Genomic DNA, 19,271 nt, shown 5'->3' on the forward strand with positions numbered 1-19,271 from the left:
TAGTTCTGCAACCTGTTACCTTCAGAATTGAGGCACCAAGGACAACAGTAGGTAATGGATTTTCCCTATTGACAAATTCTATTTCCTTTGTAACTATCAAGATGTCAGGTCTTTCTCAAATGATCATGATTGAAACATCACCTCTTCTTAATTCATTTCATCATGTCATCATCTCACTAATTGATCGTCCACAAACAGAAAAGCCACAGTTTCCCCACCATGACGCTTTTGCTCTCAAGACTAAGTTACAGAGTGCACCCTCATCTACCTCATTCATCTTCATGATTTCATCTTCCCCAGTGCCCATCTACTTAACAATTCTTGTTGACTTAGTGATTCTCAGCTGTAACACACCAGCCTGTAATGAGCTTGCTGTGGTCAAAACACAGACTGAAAATTGTCAGAAATTCACTTGTAAAATTAATTTGAAAGAGACTAAAAAAATCCCGATAATACAGCCCTCTATGCTGTCTTTAGTGGGAGGTAAAAAGACAGAGTTGTAACCAGTAGGTCAGGACTAGGACATAATCTGTACGCTGTATTAATTAGGCATTCTCATGGAGCTGTGTCAAGTACAGGTTGCCATTATTGTGTGTTTTGGTCATGATACAGTTGAGAATCGGTATCCTAATGCCCCATGGTCTTTTACTGGCAGGTTCAGTGTATATTTAACTTTCTTCTTTATCACTCACATAATCTTCCTTTCTATTTCTGTTTTGAATGATGATCTGGTACTGGCTTTAATTTGAAAGTTTATAATCTGGCTACTTTTCTTTTACAGCTCCTTTGGAGACACGAGGCATTCCCTTTATACATATCATTTCACCAACCCCTTTTCAAGAGGAACTGCAAAGTACTCCAGGTAGATTTATTTTTGCCACCTATAGGACTATGTTTCAGTCAGTGGCATATCATTTACAGCCAATTGACATAATTCAAGGAATTTGTGGAATAAGGAGGAGATAAGTAACAAATACACTCACTTGAAAGACTTTCATACACAAGCCACATCCTTGGATGGCCACATCACAAAACCATGATCCTGAGCTAAAAGCTTTTGGAAATCCTTTCAAGAGTCATTAAAATAAAATAGCAAATATAATAAACAAAGGTTATTAAAATGTACCATTGAGCTAGATGCTGCTGGCTCATATCTGTAGCTACTCAGGATGCTGCGATCTGAGGGTTGCAGTTTGAAGCCGGCCTTAGCATGAAAGTCCATGAGATTCCTATCTCCAATTAAGTACCACCCCCACACACACCAAAACAAACAAACAAACAAAAAAAAAAACCAGCCAGCAGTGAAGCTGTCACTCAAGTGGTAAAGCCATAGCCCTGAAGAAAATGTCTCAGGGACAGTATCCAGACAGAAAGTTCAAGTTCAATGACCAGCACCAAAAAATAGTATCATTAACTTTGAATTATGATTATAGGACGTGCTTATATATGTAGTATATCCTATTTCATGGAGCAAAAAGAACATGAGTAATTATTTCTTAATTTTTGTTTTTGCTTTCTGTAAGATCCATAGTGATAATTAATTAAAACAAGACATCTTGCTATGTTTTTCCCCAGAAGAAACAGACCAATTCACCCAAGAATTCTTCACAACTAAGATTCCACAAACAACTGAACTGGCAAAGACAACTCAGGGTAATACTACTTCCCCGTCTCTGGAGAATAATTTTTCCTTATCTTTCTCTTAGTCAAGACACAATTTTTGTTTTTAGAAGCTTTCTTGTTGTTGTTTGTTTGTCACAGCAAATCACGAGATTGTTTTTACTTCAAAGGTGAAGCACATTGACTTCATCTGAATGATTACTATCAGTTGAACAGTGACAACCGGTTTTTTAGTTGGAGCTTTGCTTCTGAATGTATTACAAACTGTTGGATGTTGACTATTAATGTGCTTAAGTTTCACAAGCCTTCTTTATGTATCTGATCACTAGGAAAGAATCTTTAACATCTCTCCTCTTCATCCTTTCTTCCTCTTCTTTCTTCCCCTTCCTCCTTTCTTCTTTGTCTCCCTTCACCTACCTGATGTTTTAAATTGATATTGTAGCCTATTTATTAGCTTCTTAGGGAAAGCAGTGCTGATATTTGATGAGACAAAGACCCACTTCATGTGTGTAAAAGATCATCAAAATGATGGGCCCTACACACATAGTTTCCAGGAAAAGGTTCCCAGTGTTAGCTAATGTGTTACAAGAAAATTGGTATGATGAGGGAGCATGAGGTATGGGGTGAGAAGTAGAAAAGCACGGTGGTAGATGGACAAATCCCAGAATGAATACGCACTTTAAAACTTCAGAAAGTAAAAATATTTCTCACAAATGTGCTGGCATACGTTGATCACTCATTTAGCTATTCAGCCATTTGAGGGCAGGCTTCAGATGGCAGGAGCAGTTAGAAGCCGCCATCTGAGTTGTAGAGTCTGTCTAGCCATGCTCATTTTTGCTTGATGGATGGGGAAGAAAGCATCGTTTTCACTCATTCCTATATCCAACATTATGAATGGCATTGAATATTTGTTCATTTCAGAGTTTGTGATCAAAGACAATTTGATAGTTCTTACTTATCAACATTTTCATTCTTTTTCTTTTTTTTGCTTCACAGTTATTTGTCTTGGGCAAAATAATGCTCCATGGGGACTAATTATTGAGATACGTGGATGAGTGGGTAGATGCGTAGATGGGTGCATGGATGGACGCATGATGGATAAATGGACCATCACATCATGCAACTGTCTGGTCTTTCATACTCTTGAGAACCATGGATTAAATGATAATTAGTCCTTAATGCATCACAAATGAACTACCTCACTCAACCTGCACCTTTCACTTCATTCATGAATATTTCCACTTGTTTTATATTATTTTAACTTGAAGTCTATAATACTTAATTGGAGACTTCTTAACATTCTGTCATCTCCTTTACCAGATATATCAGTTGGGAGTGGTCCCTTAGCGTGATAAATCTATATTCAGTGGGATTTGAAGTATTATTAGTTATTAAATATTAAGTGATTTTTATATTTTAGCACCACACAGATTGTACACTGTTCCTGGAAGGCCGAGGACACCTGACAAACCACATATCAGACCTGGTAAATTCCTTCTCTTTCTCTTATGACCTAAGTAATTAGCATGCTAGGATAGATATAAGATAGACTGATACAGCGGTGAAAAGTGATAGACTGAAAAGTGGTGGTGGTGTGTGAGAGGTCATGTGTCCTTACTTTACACTAAAGAATGTACAAAAATTCTGTCCTTATGGATTCATCCATGGAAGTGATAAAATTTGACAGAAACTTTCATGATGTTCAGCTTCAAAGACCATTGTGGAACTTTATTAATGTAAAAGTGTTCTTAAATGGCATTTATGCATAAATCACACACACCTTCAATTTTTTATAATAATTTCAAATGTTATTTCTGTCTTCAAAAGTTTATTTCTTCTTGGGATAAGAAGGCCGTTTTACAAAGGAAACTTTTCTACCTGATTGCTTCAAAGGATAAAAAAGCAGATGGTAGATAGAAAAAATAAAGCTACCATTATAATATATATATATATAATTTTATAGGTGGTTGTACAAAGATATTTCAATTCCATAAGTGAGGTTATAAATATAATGTATCTTGAGCAATGTCACTCCTTTCATTTTTCTTCCACATTTCCCCTTCCTATCCCTACCCTGAAGTTATACTTCAATTTTTGCTTAGTGCACATTAAATATAAAAACTTCAGTTGATCATCATTTGACATCATCATATACTGAAAAATATTCTAAAGTTAATAAATTCTTTCAAATGGTGTTTGTTTTGAAAACGATTAACTTGGAAGATAGATCTGATCTACAGAAATTATTCATATGCAAAAGTACAAGTTGAACCATAGGTCCTCCACTTTTCTGTCTTTTTTCTTCATGATTTTAAAGTTTTTTTCTTAGATAAAACTTACACAGTACATTTGTTATTAAGGTCACAATTTATTACTGGGAAGTTGGTAGTCCTTTTGTAGGATTCTTCAGGTACAAAGATTTCATTATAATGGCCTTTGCCTACATCTGCTTTGAAGAACTGATCTGTGAAGAGCTTTTTAAATTGTTTTCCTGCTGTACAGAAAGCCAAACACTTCTGTAATCTTAGGACAGCTATGTTATCCAGGAACTTTTAGTCATGAGCCTACATTACATTAATCACTCCTGACTTTTCTTCAGCTCTACTCTGGAATGTATTCAAAGCTAACAAATGAAGCAACATTAATATTTCCTACTGAGAAGTATAAGTCACCTTGTCTGTTACCTTTTTCAAGTAAATACTGAAGTATAATTACCTCAGTACAAGTTTAGGTCATTATTTCCATATTCAAGTCCATGTTTTTAAAAATATTTTTATTGTAATTAATAACCAAATACAAATATATCTGATATATCATGTAACAAAGTGAGATACTGTAACAATATGAGATACCCAAGGGACAGCAAAAGAGATGAGAGATAACATAGTACATTAAGGACAATAATCATTTGTTATATAGCTTTTGTTTCAATATCCTGGAGGTCCTTTCAATTAGCTTCATACTATATGGTCTTATGTATCAAGGTTTTGCTCTATTGCCGATCTCTGCTAGGAGAGACCAAAGTTTCTACTGATTATGACAAATGAGGGAAACCATTGAGCCTAAGTTCCTTTGAGTCTGGCTTACTTCCCTTAATATGATTTTTTCTAAGTCTTTCCATTTCCTAACAAATGGGGCAATGCCATTTTTTCTGACAGCAGCATAGAATTCCATTGTGTACAAATACCACAACTTGTTGATCCACTCATCAACTGAGGGACATATAGGTTGGTTCCATATCTTTGCTATGGTGAATAATGCTGCAATGAACATTGTTGTGGTAGTGGATTTAGTATGCCCTAGTTTCTGGATGGTTGGGTAAATGCCAAGTAGTGGAATTGCTGGGTCATAGGGGAGCTCTATGTTTAGCCTTTTCAGGCACTGCCACACTGCTTTCCATAGTGGTTGAACGAGTTTGCACTCCCACCAACAGTGTAGTAGTCATCCCTCCTGGCCACATCCCCTCCAGCATCTGTTGTTATTAGATTTCTTGAACCTGGCCATTCTCACTGGAGTGAGGTAGAATCTTAGCGTTGTTTTGATTTGCATTTCTTTTTATGACCAGAGATGTTGAATTTCTTCATGTGTCTATAGGCCATTTTTGTTTCTTCTTCAGAGAAGACTCTTTAAGACTTTGGCCCATTTTTTAATGGGATGGTTGTTACTTTGGAGATTAATTTTGGAGTGATTCAATTTTTTGAGCTGTTCATATATTTTAGATATGAGGCCTTTGTCCACTGAATGGTTGGTGAAGATCTCCCACTCTGCAGGCTTCCTAATTAATTTACTACCTATGCCCTTTGCCATACAAAAGCTCTGCAGTTTAATGCAGTCCCACTTATCCAGCCTTTCTCTGATTTGTTGTGATTCTTGGTCCTTATTAAGAAAGTTTCGACCTGTGCCAAGGAGGCCTAGTGTATCTCCTATTCCTTCTTGTAAAGTTTTCAGTGTGTCAGCTTTTACCTCTAGGTCTTTGATCCATTTGGAGCTAATTCTAGTGCAGGGTGACAAAGAAGGATCCAACTTTAGTTTTCTGCAGGTGCTTAACCAGTTCTGCCAGCACAACTTGTTGAAGACGCTATCTTTCTTCCATTCTATTTTTTTGGCTCCCTTGTCAAAGATTAGGTGGCCATAGGTCTGTGGTTTAATATCTGGGTCCTCAGTTCTATTCCATTGGTCTTCAGGCCTGTTCTTATGCCAGTACCAAGCTGTTTTGACTATTATAGCTCTGTAATAGAGTCTAAAGTTTGGTATTGAAATTCCTCCTGCGCTGTTTTTTCTGCTAAGAAGTGTTTTTGTTATACGGGGTCTTTTATTATTCCATATGAAATTTTGGATTGTAGAAATGGCAATAAGAGACCTTCCACCTAAGAAAAGCCCAGGGCCAGATGGATTCACAGCTGAATTCTATAAGGTCTTCAAAGCAGAGTTCACACCAATACTTCTCAAGCTCTTCAACGAAATTGAAAATCAAGGTTCTTTACCAAACTCATTCTATGAAGCCAGTATAACCCTCATCCCCAAACTAGTCAGAGATTCATTAAAGAAAGAGAACTATAGACCTATTTCTTTGATGAACATCAATGCAAAACTTCTCAACAAAATACTGGCCAACCGTCTACAACAACTTATCAAAAAAATTATACACTATGATCAAACAGGATTCATCACAGGGAGGCAAAGCTGGTTCAACATACGCAAATCAATTAATATAATTCAACACATCAACAGGAGCAAGGACAAAAATCACATGATTGTCTCAATAGATGCAGAAAAGGCATTTGACAAGATCCAACACCCCTTTATGTTAAAAGCTCTGGAGAAACTAGGAATCCATGGAACGTTCCTCAATATAATAAAGGCTGTGTATCACAAACCCACAGCTAGTATTATACTTAATGGCGAAAAGCTAAAGCCATTCCCTTTAAAATCAGGAATGAAACAAGGATGCCCACTCTCTCCACTCCTCTTTAACACAGTATTAGAATTCCTAGCCAGTGCAATAAGGCAAGAAGCAAGCATAAAGGGGAACCAAGTAAGAAAAGAGGAAGTAAAACTATCCCTCTTTGCAGATGACATGATTCTATATTTAAAGAATCCTATAGACATTACTCCAAAGCTCCTTGAGCTGATTCAAAACTTTGGAAAGGTAGCAGGCTATAAAATTAACCCTCAAAAATCAACTGCCTTCCTCTACGCCAACAGTGAGAGGAATGAGGCAACAATCAGGAAAGCAACTCCTTTTGCAATAGCCTCAAAGAAAATAAAGTACCTAGGAATTATCTTAACTAAGAATGCAAAGGATCTTTTTGATGACAACTTTAAAACCCTGAAAAAGGAAATTAAAGCAGAACTGAGGAAATGGAAAAACCTCCCATGCTCCTGGATTGGAAGAATCAACATCGTGAAAATGGCAATCTTGCCAAGGGCTATCTACAAATTCAACGCACTACCCATCAACATCCCAATGTTATTCTTTAAAGAAAAAGTCCATGTTTTTACCAGAATATATTTCTATATTCTAAATGATACTTTCAGTAAACCAACCAATATTACTTTATTGTCTATTTAAATCACTTCCAGAGAACGTTTTGCTTCCTCTGGCTGCGAAGTTTTAATAAGAAATATCTGAACTATTTATTTCCTTTTCTTGTAGTTTTGAACAGAACAACTACAAAACCAATTAGAGTCAAACCCAATGGGCTGCCCGGTGGGAATGGCGTCAAAACAGGTAATAATCACAAGTTTCTTTGCTTCTGATCCTGTTAAAATTATTTGTTAATCAGTTTGGGTAATTTTGTTGTATTCACACAGCAAGGTGTTTTTTGTTGTTTTCGGTTTTGTTTTTTTTAATTAATTTTATTGAGATATTACATTCATCAAATAGTGGGTACATTACTTCTTGAGCATTATTACCCTTTCCCATGTTTTTCTTCCACTTTCCTTCCCTCAACCCCTCCCACTCATCTTGTTTTTCCCTTGCTTTCCCCTTTTCAAATAAACATATATACACTATACCAGGTACCATATTCAGATACAGAACAACATGAGATAAACAGTAAGGGGGAAAAAAAAGAAATAGGTTCACATAGTACATTAAGAACAATAATCACTAAGATAAACCTCTTGTTTCCATATCCCAGAGCTCATTTTGCTTAGTCTGATCCTATACGGCCATATGTACATGGCTTTTGAGCTATTATTTTCCTCTGCTAGGAGAATCTTATACTAATTATTACAAATGAGGGAAATCATGGAGCCTTTATTTCTTTGGGTCTGGCTTACTTTACTTAGTATGATTTTTCCAATTCTTTCAATTTTCTTACAAATGGGACAATGCCATTTTTTCTGATGGCAGCTTAGAATCCCATGGTGTATATATACCACATCTTCATGATTCATTCATCTACTGAGGGACATCTGGCTTGGTTCCATATCTTACCTATGGTGAATAATGCTGCGATGAACATGGTTGTACTGGTAGGTTTATGATGTCCTTGCTTCGGAATATTTACGTAAATGCCAAGGGGTGGGATTGCTGGGTCATAGGGGAGCTCTATGTTTAATCTTTTGAGGAACCTCCATACTGCTTTCCAGAGTGGTCAGAAAAGTTTACACTCCTACCAACTACCTATTAGCGATTCCTCCTGGCCACATCCCTACCAGCATCTGTTGTTATTAGATTTCTTGATCATGGTCATTCTAACTGGGGTGAGGTAAAATCTCAAAGTAATTTTGATTTGCATTTCTTTAATGGTCAGAGATGTTGAGCATTTCTTCATCTGTTAGTTGGCCATTCTTATTTCCTCTTCAGAGAAGTCTCTCTTTAAGTCTTTAGCCACCTTTTAACCGGTTGGTTGTTTCTTTGCAGATTTGTTTTAGAAGGATTTAATTTTTTGAGCTGTAGGTATATTTTAGATATGAGGTCCTTGTCTGTTATATAGCAAATGAAGATCTTTTCCCACTCTGTGGGCTTTCTATTTATCTTGCTAGCTATGTCCTTTGCCATATAGAAGTTCTGCAGTTTAATGCATTCCAATTTTTCCAAAATTTCTTTGATTTTTTTGTGTTTCTGGGCCTTTATTAAGAGAGTTTCAACCAGTGCCAAGGAGCTCAAGTGTGTCTCCTATTTCTTCCTGTAAAATTTTCAAGGTATCTGCTTTCCCTCAAGGTCTTTGATCCATTTGGAATTGATTCTGGTGAAGGGAGACAGATAAAGATCCAACTTTAGTTTTCTGCATGTGTTTAGTCAGTTCTGCCAGCACCATTTGTTGAAGAGGCTGGCTTTCTTCCAGCCAGTATTCTTCGCTCCTTTACCAAAGATTAGGTGGGTTGATTTCTGGGTCTTCAATTTTATTCCATCAGTCCTAGGCCGGTTCTTGTGCCAGTACTAAGCTGTATTATCTGAAATTTCATGGATTCACATCTCTACAAACTAAGAAAGGAGACCAGTACTATGAATTCCTGAGTCATGCAAAGTGAGAAAACATCCCATTATCTATTTGTGCTCAATTGTTCCTTTTATTCTTCCCAAATTTAGGATTACCAGCATGTAATTTCTCATATTGACATAAGCAATCTGACTCTATAAACAACTCTCTTTTCATAGATGGTTTGGGAAAGAGGCAGGTTCACGTTGTTCAATATTCAAATAATGCCTTGGACGTTATTATATAAGTAAAAATATATTTTAAAAAAACATCTACACTATCAGGCCCTGATGGCTCATGCCTGTGATCCTAGCTACTTGGGAGGCAGAGATCTGAGGATCATGGTTCAAAGCCAGTCCAGGTAGGAAAGTCTATGAGACTCTTATCTCCAATTAATCACAGAAAAAAGCCAGAAGTGATGCTGAGGCTCAAGTGGTAGAGCACTAGCCTTGAGCAAAAAGGAGCTCACAGACAATGTCCAGGCCCTGAGTTCAAGACCCAGGACTGTCAAAAACAAAACAAACAAAACAGGTAGATGTCAACAAAGCAAATGAAAGAACAAGTAGTTATTATGATCACACTTGCAACAAAACATTACTTGCAATAAAACATTGACTCTCACTAGGAAAATGTGAATCATCTTTTAATAGCAGAAACATTGTTATATTTTAGCCTATTTTTATTTTTCCAGCTAAGAACTCACATTTTCCCCTGAATTCACTCTGCCATCTTTCTGTATATAGATACTAGACAGACAGATCTTCCTGTTCTCTAGAGTTGCAGATGTAAACCACCAACAACTTAAGTTTATTGAGAAGGGTCTCTTTTTGTGCCCAAGCTGGTTTTAACCCACAAGCCTCCCAATCCCTACCTCCTGAGTAACTGGAATTATAGGCATAAGTCATCTTGCCAGTTTTTTTTCACTGTTTTTCTTACTGAAAGGTTCAGTAAGTAACTTAGTAAAGAATTAGCCTACGCAGGAAATGTTTAAGATCTTTAGGGAATATTCCTGGTGATTTTGGTGACATTGTATCCTTAGAAGACCATAAAAGAAAACAAAATTTGAGGAGGGCTTATGAGTATAGACTTTCAAAGGTATTGACTACTGAAGACTTAATAAAAATCTTGATGTAATTCCATTAACCTTGGAATTTGGTAAGTCATCTTGAGTCAAGTTATCTATCATCTATCTATCTATCTGTCTATCTATCTATCTACTATCATTATTTGCATTCACTGAATTAGAACTCATCCTTGCATGTATAGCATTTCCTTTATACTAATGTTAGAAAAAATAGTTCTGTTTTTTCAGGGTTTCTAGATGTATAAATACTCATGTAGATATCTTGGTTTAAACTTATGCATTCACACAATAGAATCTTCTAGGCCCATTAGTTGTAGCAGAGATGGTTCAGAAAATGTTTGCAGACTTTATTCTAGATGCACTCTTTGAATTCTTCACTTTAGATGAAAAGTGCTGAGTTGTTTAGCTGTTCTCCCATTCAACCAGCACTCAGGGTCTATTATATTGTAGAAGTGTAATTCTGAAACCATCTCAGAGCATGTGATTTGGCAGACTTTATTGTATCTGAACCCCAGGCTAATGGGAAAACCACATTTCACTGGCCCCACATGGAGTGTGCTTCACAGAATACCCGGACTCCTTGGGGTAAGAAATATGTTTTTCTGGGCTGTGAATAAATCTTCCAGGCCACTGACTCATTGTCCCTGAAACTATAGCCAGGTGCAAAGATTTGGGGCAGGGGCACAGAGACCCTTTGGTCACAAATCATGGGGCCACATGATATGTTTGAAAATTGATTCTCACTAAAATATTTGAAGATTGATTTGTTTGCTTGCAAAGCTTTTGTTGCTATGGTTAAAAATACCCAAATGGTTACTTCATTTTGGACAAGAGATTGCTAAGTGGTGAACTATGTAAATCGAGACTTTTTTTTGAGAAATCCCATATGGCAGTGAGGGAAGTAGTTAGAAATCACACTGAGACTTGGGTCTTGGTGTTTCTGGAATCTCTCCTTTTGGTCAATTAATCCTGCCTGGCGGGAAGAAGAATTTTGTCCTTGCTTGGACCACACTGTCTGACTAGGCACCAGTTCCTCAAGATCTATTTTGTGCAGTATCTTTCTTTCTGCCTTCCTTCTTTCCCCTCCTCTTTCCTTTGGCTGCCTTTGACCTTTTCCCCTCTCACTCAGGGAACTCACTGATTTACCCAGGCCTGAATCTCAGTCTCTGATTACAACTCTTTTCACTGAACCCTGTGACTGCCTTCTGCAAGGCCCTTCCCAATTCTCTCACTCACTATAAGCTACTTCCAAAAACTGGAGGTCACAGCTGATAAACTATGAATTTGTGTACTTATAACTAATGATCATAGTGGTATGATGTACCCCTTTTCTCTATTTGTGTAAAAATGAAATGAAAGAAAAAAGGGTCTGGTTTCCTACACTGTCTCTGCTCCCTTCTCCTTGGCATTTCCCTCGTTCTCTCTTGCACTCCGTACTCATTCACTCTCTGTCTCTGTCTCTGTGTGTCTTTCTGTGTGTTTATATGTCTTCTGCTGCATTTTTCTATGTCTCTCTCTCCCATTCCCCCATCTCCTGAGGGTCAAATCTAGGGCTTTGTGTATACTGGGAAAGCATACTATTTCTGAGCCACATCCCTAGCCCCGTTTCTTTCTTGATGAGAAAAGAGGCAGGGGGAAATTGTGACTTTGGCCTTTTTCGTCAAGTACCTTGAGGAACTTTGGATACCTTCCAGTACTCCATAATTTCCAATTCACTTGTTACTTTTATCTTTCATCCCTTGGCCTGGTGGATCTGGATAGATCTAGTACAGACTGTTGAAGATCTGAAAGTACTTTCTGAGTCTCACACACACCAATGGCCTGGCCAGTTAACAGCTACTTACTGGCCTTGGCCATTTAGCGTTTGTACGCTGGTAGGCCAGTAACTCACTCAAGAGGCTCAAGATTGTAGTCACTTATAGTCATTATGAGGATTAAGACAAAGAAGGAAATGACAAGAGGACTTCATGTTTGAGAGAAAGGCTTAGGAGCTGAGAGTACCTTGTTCTGAATCTGGCTGTGAAATCTTGAGCAGTTTGCTTAATCATTTCTGAAGCTGTGAGATTAAAATGAGATTCCACATACAAAAACTTGGTAAGGCACAATCAGGTATTGGATAATGTTGGATCACATTAATAATCACACATAATACTTTGTTTACAAAGGCACAAATATTTGGAGAAGTGCTTTAAAGAATGGTCTATTTAACGCACATGTAGCCTACTGACCTTCTAGAATACAACTTCACCCTATGGAAAAATAGAAATCAAAACCTCACCAAACCATCCACATGACATGAATGCAATGGAAGTATTTTCCATTCCTGTTTCCCATTCACCAGGGAATCACTCAAATGAGCCACTTCCCTGACCCCATCACCACTGGCAGGAGAGAACAGGAAGAAGACTAACTAGCCATTTATGTGCACCATGCCATTGTGGTTAGCCACAAAAGAAATAGCCACTGCTACCAGAAACATTTTTTCCTACCATAAATAAGCAACAGTTGAGTCTTCCTTCTCTGTAAACATTCTCTCAGACTTTATGTATTATTTCTTATCCAAACAGCAGGAAATGTGGAATTGCAATATAGGGTCATGCAGAAAGTTCACAATTCATGAAGAAATGTGGTCTCATTTGGGAAAACAAAATCTGTTGCATAGTTACATAGTTAGCCAATATATCTTCTTGCACGTTGAAAGAACACAGTAAGCACTCAAAGCAGTGTTGTTAGCATTGTGGTAGTCACTGTGGTTGTTGTTAATAAACTAAGTTACATATTAACTAAATAAGTTAATATGCAAATTCTAGGAAGACTATCAGAGCATGGGTATTTTATTAGGATAAATCATTATATCTGAAATACTCTTAACTACTTAGGTTCTTTAAATTTTCTATGTTTTCTTATTTCTTAATGAAAGCTGCTACCCTCAAGACAGATTATTTTATAAGATAAAAGAATAATGAGAGGGTTGGGAGCATAGCCTAGTGGTAGAGTGCTCGCCTAGCATGCACAAAGCTAGCATGCACAAATTGAACCCAGGTTCAATTTCTCCATACCACATACACAGAAAAAGCTAAAAGTGGCACTTTGGCTCAAGTGGCAGAGTGCTAGCCTTGAGCAAAAAGTGTTCAAGGACAGTGCCCAGGCCCTGAGTTCAAGCCCCAGGATTAGCAAAAAAATAATAAAAATGATATCTAAAATAAGATCTAAGATCTGTTTCCTCTATTCATAAAAAGCTATGAAAAATCAAAGCCTGGACATTTAGGTATTCCTTAGGTAATCACCAACAGATTAGTGTTTGAGAGACAGAAGTACTATATAAAGATTCAGTTTAGCTTCTCTTCCATAACAATTTTTAAGTGTGTACATAGCTAATTTACAAACCCTAAAGGTAAATATCAAGTTTGTAACCTTGATAACCTGATAGACAGGCCTGAACAGAGACACTTCAAAGTCAAGTCATTAAGTATAGATTCAAATGCACTGGCATTCTAGGATGTTTTATAGGCACAGAGAAGCTGGAGACATTTTAACCATAAAACATACATAAATATGGAAAAAAAGAAGTGGTCACGCATTGTAATCACAAAAGCACTAATGTTCCTGCTCTACCAAAGATAATGTCCATTACCACTACAAATATCCACGAAAAGGGACAGTCAGCTCCTTCTTGCTAACTGTTTATTCCTTCTTCTATCTCTGCCTATAGGAATCAAACAAACACCCAAGCCATCGAGTACTGTTAAAAATGTGCCGATAGACTCTAGCCACGTCACAAAAAAACCAGGTAAGGAATAAGATGCTAACCCCCTTTCATCAACCCAGATCTAAAACTTGCAAGGAAATTGTGGGCTTATCTGTGGCAGCAAAATCAGCAACATATGCAATGCCCTTTGCGTCAGGACTGTATCTGCTCTATAGGCTTGTAGTTAGAGAAACATACCAAAATATTGTCTTTACAGGGCTCTGTCCATAAATTTGATTTTTAACAAGAATATCAATGGGATACTCAATAATTATTTTCACTAGTGCCATGATGAGACTCACTGTCTCATCACATGGAAAGTACTAGCTATTGTCCTGTTTTAGTTCTATTCAGTTTTTTGCTATCCTTGAGCTTGAACTCAAGGCCTGGACACAGTCCCTGAGCTTCTTTTGTTCAAGGCTGGCACTTTACTACTTTGCCATAGCACCACTTCTGACTTTTTGTTTTTGCGGAACTGAGAAATCGAACTCAGGGTTTTGTGCACTCTAGGCAAGCACTGTACCACTAAGCCACATTCCCAGCCCCTTAAGTTCTGGTCTTGTGTTAAAAAAAAAAAGGTTGTTTTAAAATTATACAGGGTAGAACTTAAAATGGAACATGGTTTTTCTTTTTCCTGAAATAATTTATATTCCTGAAATAATTTATATTACTGAGTATGCTGCTTGTAATAAGTAATATATGAATACATATATATGTGTGTATATATATACATGTATATGAAACCATCAATTCAGAATATCTTTGTGTTTAAATAGATATTGCAAAACCTGCTCTTGTGAGACTCCTCTTTGGGGCCACTTCTAATGGTAACTTACCATCTACAGCTTTCCTTTCACTACCTTTATTTCCCTTCCATTGGTATTTTAAAATATTAGCTTTAAGTAGTTGCACAAAGGAGTTACCATTTAACAAAGCAGTTCACGAATATAATATATCTTGAACAATGTCACTGCTTTCAACATTCTCACCCATCCAGTCCCTACCCACCCCTCCCTTCACTCTTCTTAATTTTGGAGGAGACACATTGATTTCTTATCTGCCTTTTCACCCTCTTTTCCTCTTCATTCATTAGCCCCTTTTTCCTTGACTCCAAACTTACACACACACACACACACACACACACACACACACACACACTCCTTCAACCCCGTTTCAAGTTCTTACTTCCTGGTATTTTGTTTTGGTGAACTTTGATTTTGGCTTTCTAAGGAATTGCACTATGTGAATTCTCTCTTGAATCAACCATATTTCAGTTCATAGTTTTGTATACACTTGCATAGCACTCTACGTATTGACACATGCTGGTATGGATACAGACAAGTGTGGAGGCTCCTCAAAAAATTAAACATGGAACTGCCTGTGATTCAGCAGTCCTACCGCTGGGCATTTATTCAAAAGATTCTATACTAGGATACAGTAAAGCCGCCAGCACAATCTGTTTATTACAACACTGGAGCTAATGTATGGAATCAGCTCAAATGCCCTTCAAATGGGTCAAGAAAATGTGGCATATACACACAAGGGAGTTTTACTCATCCATTAGAAAAAATGTTATTGATGCTGTATCATTTGTAAAGAAATGGAAAGACTTGGGAAAACTATGTTAAGTGAAGTAAGACAGGCCCAGAGTGACAAAGGATTCTTTTATTTTGAAATAAGCTTTCACTTTTAAATCAACTTATGCTTGTGTACCTTAAAAACAGCTACTTGAATATCAACATTTCTACCACCATACTTCCTGGAATAGACACACACACACAGAACTCATCCTCACCCCCTCTTTCTGTCCTTCCTTCATTTTCCTTTCCTGCTTTCTCTCTTTCTCCCTTGTATTCAGGGAAGTATTGAAAGCTGTAAGACATTTTCCTGGAGTAACCACTTTATTTAACATGAGTGTAAATATAAAAGAGGATGAAAATTTAAGCCACAACATAGACCTTAAGACTTGGTGAAGAGAGACTGCTTCAGATACCTTTAGCTTTGCCAACCTTGGTGCAAACTATGGAAACGCTCCTTTTCTCCTTGTCCTTTGGGATCCGTTAGAAAGTTATTTCCTTCTCCAGCACTTTATGAAAGTACTTAGAGGAGTGAGAGTGTGGTCTTCCTACATCTTAGCCGTGGCCAGGCTTTCTTATGCACTATGTGGTTCCTAGGGAGTCATTCTCCACAGGCTCCTGATTCTTGTTTCTTAATCAGGGCTACTTTGGTGTAAACATTTGAGAAGTTCTGAAATTGTTTATTTATAGTCATTGATGACAGGGTAAGCATTCCATAAAAGGAGAAATTATGTGCTTAAATTCTAAAGTTAAAATGGTATTAAAAAAAATATCACTGTCTCAGACCAGGAGTGCGGCCTAGTAATAGAGTACTTGCCTAGCCCGCATGAAGCACTGGGTTCAATTCCTTAGTACCACACATGGAGGAAAAGGCAAAAGTGAGACTGTGGTTCAAGTGGTAAGGTGCTAACCTTGATAAAGCTCTAGGACAGTGCCTAGGTCCTGAGTTCAAGCCCCAGGACTGGCAAAAAAAATACTGTCTCAAAGCCAAAAGATACTTGGAGATAATAAAGTTTATAAATGTTACTGTGGGAAAAATGTAAAATGTATATCCTTTCAGCAGATAAATAGATTTGTATGTTTTGTATCTATTAATGTGCTTCTTTATCTCTGAGTATAGTCATAACCAATTTTAATTTGGGGTAATATTATTTTCCCCTAATTATATGTACCTAATTTGTATTATATTAATTCTATACAATTTTCTACAAACTCTATTCTGTCATCTAATTGCTAATTAAGAACATAACTTTTTTAAATGTCTTTAATGCAATCAATGTGATGGCTTGTCTATAATTTCTCCTAGCTACAATCCCAGGGACTCGCCGCCCACCTTTCCCACCAAGACCTATGCCTCCTCGAAGAAAACCTCTACCACCAAATAATGTCACTGGAAAGCCTGGAAGTTCAGGTATGTCCATCACTCGCCTCCTGTGGTTTTAGTTTAACTGGCCAATTATAGCCCTTTTGGGGGTGGTAGCTCAGGCAATGGCCAAGCCACAGGCATTCGTGACTCACCCTTTCATCAAAGACAACACTGTGAATTACAGCGTGGAAGACTCATGGCTTCACTTTGGGAAGGTAGGGTGAGAGAAACCATCCCTCTGCACCTAAGCTCATTTGCTTCATAGAAATCTGTTTGCTTGGAACCTGGATATAAGCTGACTCTGGTCTTTCAAAAAGTTGATTGTGTTGGCAGGTGAAATGCTGCATATTGCTAAGTGCTGAGGAAGAATGGAAAATACGATGCCCTGTTAGATCCCAAGCCTTCAGTGGCCCAGTATTAAGTACGCAGGGGAGCAAGTCAGATGAAATTGCAGCAGACCCTTGGTGTGCATGGCTAGATGGTTTCAAGGAGATCACCAGAGGAACAACTAACTGGGATAGAGTTCCTTATAGTACTATGGACACTTGATTCGTATTTTTCCAAGTTGCACATGTTATATAACTCCATATTGCACAAAATACCTAAGTATTTCACTTCATCATTTAAATTAAGCACATTTACTTCTGCTTTGCCTTTGGAGGCACCATTTGCTTGTTGGAAATCACATTTTCACAAAATCAACACCCAGGATCATGCAATGATTTAAAACAACAGATAATGACAGGGGACTGAGAGCTTATCTCCACCCACTGGAATGAATAATGTGAACATGGGAATTAAAAAGGGTTGTTATTGAAATTTCTTTTTTTTTTTTTGAGAACTCGAATCTTGGAATCTTTATTAAAGGCTGGCAACTGAGGTGGACTCTTGTCTCAAATACCAGTAGCCCTGCAATTACACTTAACACTGTTGGGAAACTGAGTCATGAAAGCAAAATAACAAAACCAACAGCTTCTATAGAGAGCTGAATTAGGTTGCCATGGCGACCAAAGAAGAGGCAGGAGACAAGCACAAACACCTGTGCATGGAAAAATGGCCTATGAGTTGGTCCAGGTCTAAATAGGTTCAGCTCAGGAAACTCCAGGTCCCAGACCTGGACTGACAGGTTTAGTAACCTAGCAGCCAGGTTCCTGCCCTCCTCCAGGGATTCAGGCACACCCATCACCTGGAGGAGGGGGGCGAGGGTGGGGGTGGGTGGGTGAAGGCTTCACCTTTCCTGACTATGAAGACAAGATTGCCACCATGTGGCTGAGATGGGGGGGGGCTAGATCAGACCTTCCTATTTCAGTAGAAACTTACATCCCATCAGTAGGGCCTTCTGTAATTTATCACCACTGTTGAAAGTTCTTTTAACTTTTGAAGTTATTATTATTATTATTAATATTGACCACACTTGGTTAAAGTTGCATGTCATCTATGAAAAGGGCAATTTACTAAATTGAGATGATTGTCCTGCCTTTGCTAGTGGATCATGACTGAAATCTGTCTTATGTTCAGGCCTCTTCTCATCTAGCTCTTCTTGCCTAGCTGCAAGTTACAAGTTCCTCTAGACTGACCTTCCCTGGATGCAGATATACTCAGATACCTTTTCCCTAACCCCCCAAAGAACCCTTAGCAGTGTGTCTCCATTCTATGCCCCTGATATATACTGTGGTTAGAACAGAACCAATTAGTTCAGACCTATCTGATGGCATTTTTCTCTTCCCCTCATAGACTCTGAGATCTTTAATAGTCAGAATCCCTGACTTCCTCAAAGTCACCTACATGATTCATACATAGAATATGATTTCTGGAAATCTATAGTGCTTGCTGTAGCCTCAGACTAGACAACAGCTCTCATCCCTACCTGACTGATGACTTCTATTGGGACAGCTTCTGCAAAGACGTTCCTACACTCCTCCTTATGCCCTCCTCTCCATCTTTGCCCACAGATACAACCTCTCCCTTTCCTTGTCCCTTCTGTGACCTTATCTTGTGTTTTCACAATATCTGTGACATTTCAATACCCTTGGCTTGCACATCTCTCTCTCTATCAAGGACCAGGTCTTGTTTATCCTCCAAGTCTAGCTGATAGTGCCAAGCCCTATGGTAAGGCCTCAGAAACATTTATTGAATAAATAACTGGGGAGAGTTGGCAGGGCTGCTGCAGAGTCTTACTGCTTTGGCTCAACATCACAGGAATCATTTCATCAAGCCGAGTCACTTCCCCACCCCTGAGGGCAACACTCAAACCTACTGGGACCCCCTCAGAGAGACCAGAGATAGACAAAAAGCAGCCAACAGTTCCTGCCTCTGGAGAGGACCTCGGTGAGTATGTTAACCAGTTCTCAGGAAACCAAAAGGTAATTAAATATTTTATATTAAGGGAATAATCTCACTTCTGGATCTTCTGTTCTTCACAATTTTATGATTAGTATGGGTCTTT

General features: G+C 38.0%; 1 protein-coding gene across 1 annotated transcript in view; it reads left to right on the forward strand.

Moving 5' to 3' along the window:
* Abi3bp (ABI family member 3 binding protein) overlaps positions 1 to 19,271 on the forward strand; it is a 202,063-nt gene that overhangs the window by 157,336 nt on the left and 25,456 nt on the right. Inside the window, exons 46-53 of the mRNA XM_090347240.1 lie at positions 4 to 51; positions 782 to 862; positions 1,576 to 1,653; positions 3,041 to 3,106; positions 7,277 to 7,351; positions 13,847 to 13,924; positions 16,766 to 16,870; positions 19,025 to 19,153. Coding sequence (XP_090203366.1) covers positions 4 to 51; positions 782 to 862; positions 1,576 to 1,653; positions 3,041 to 3,106; positions 7,277 to 7,351; positions 13,847 to 13,924; positions 16,766 to 16,870; positions 19,025 to 19,153 — 660 coding nt within the window. The remainder of the gene's footprint in view (positions 1 to 3; positions 52 to 781; positions 863 to 1,575; positions 1,654 to 3,040; positions 3,107 to 7,276; positions 7,352 to 13,846; positions 13,925 to 16,765; positions 16,871 to 19,024; positions 19,154 to 19,271) is intronic.

This window comes from Megascapheus bottae, chromosome 1, assembly GCF_031878675.1.
Source record: "Megascapheus bottae isolate mThoBot1 chromosome 1, mThoBot2.hap1, whole genome shotgun sequence".
Lineage (NCBI taxonomy): Eukaryota > Metazoa > Chordata > Mammalia > Rodentia > Geomyidae > Megascapheus > Megascapheus bottae.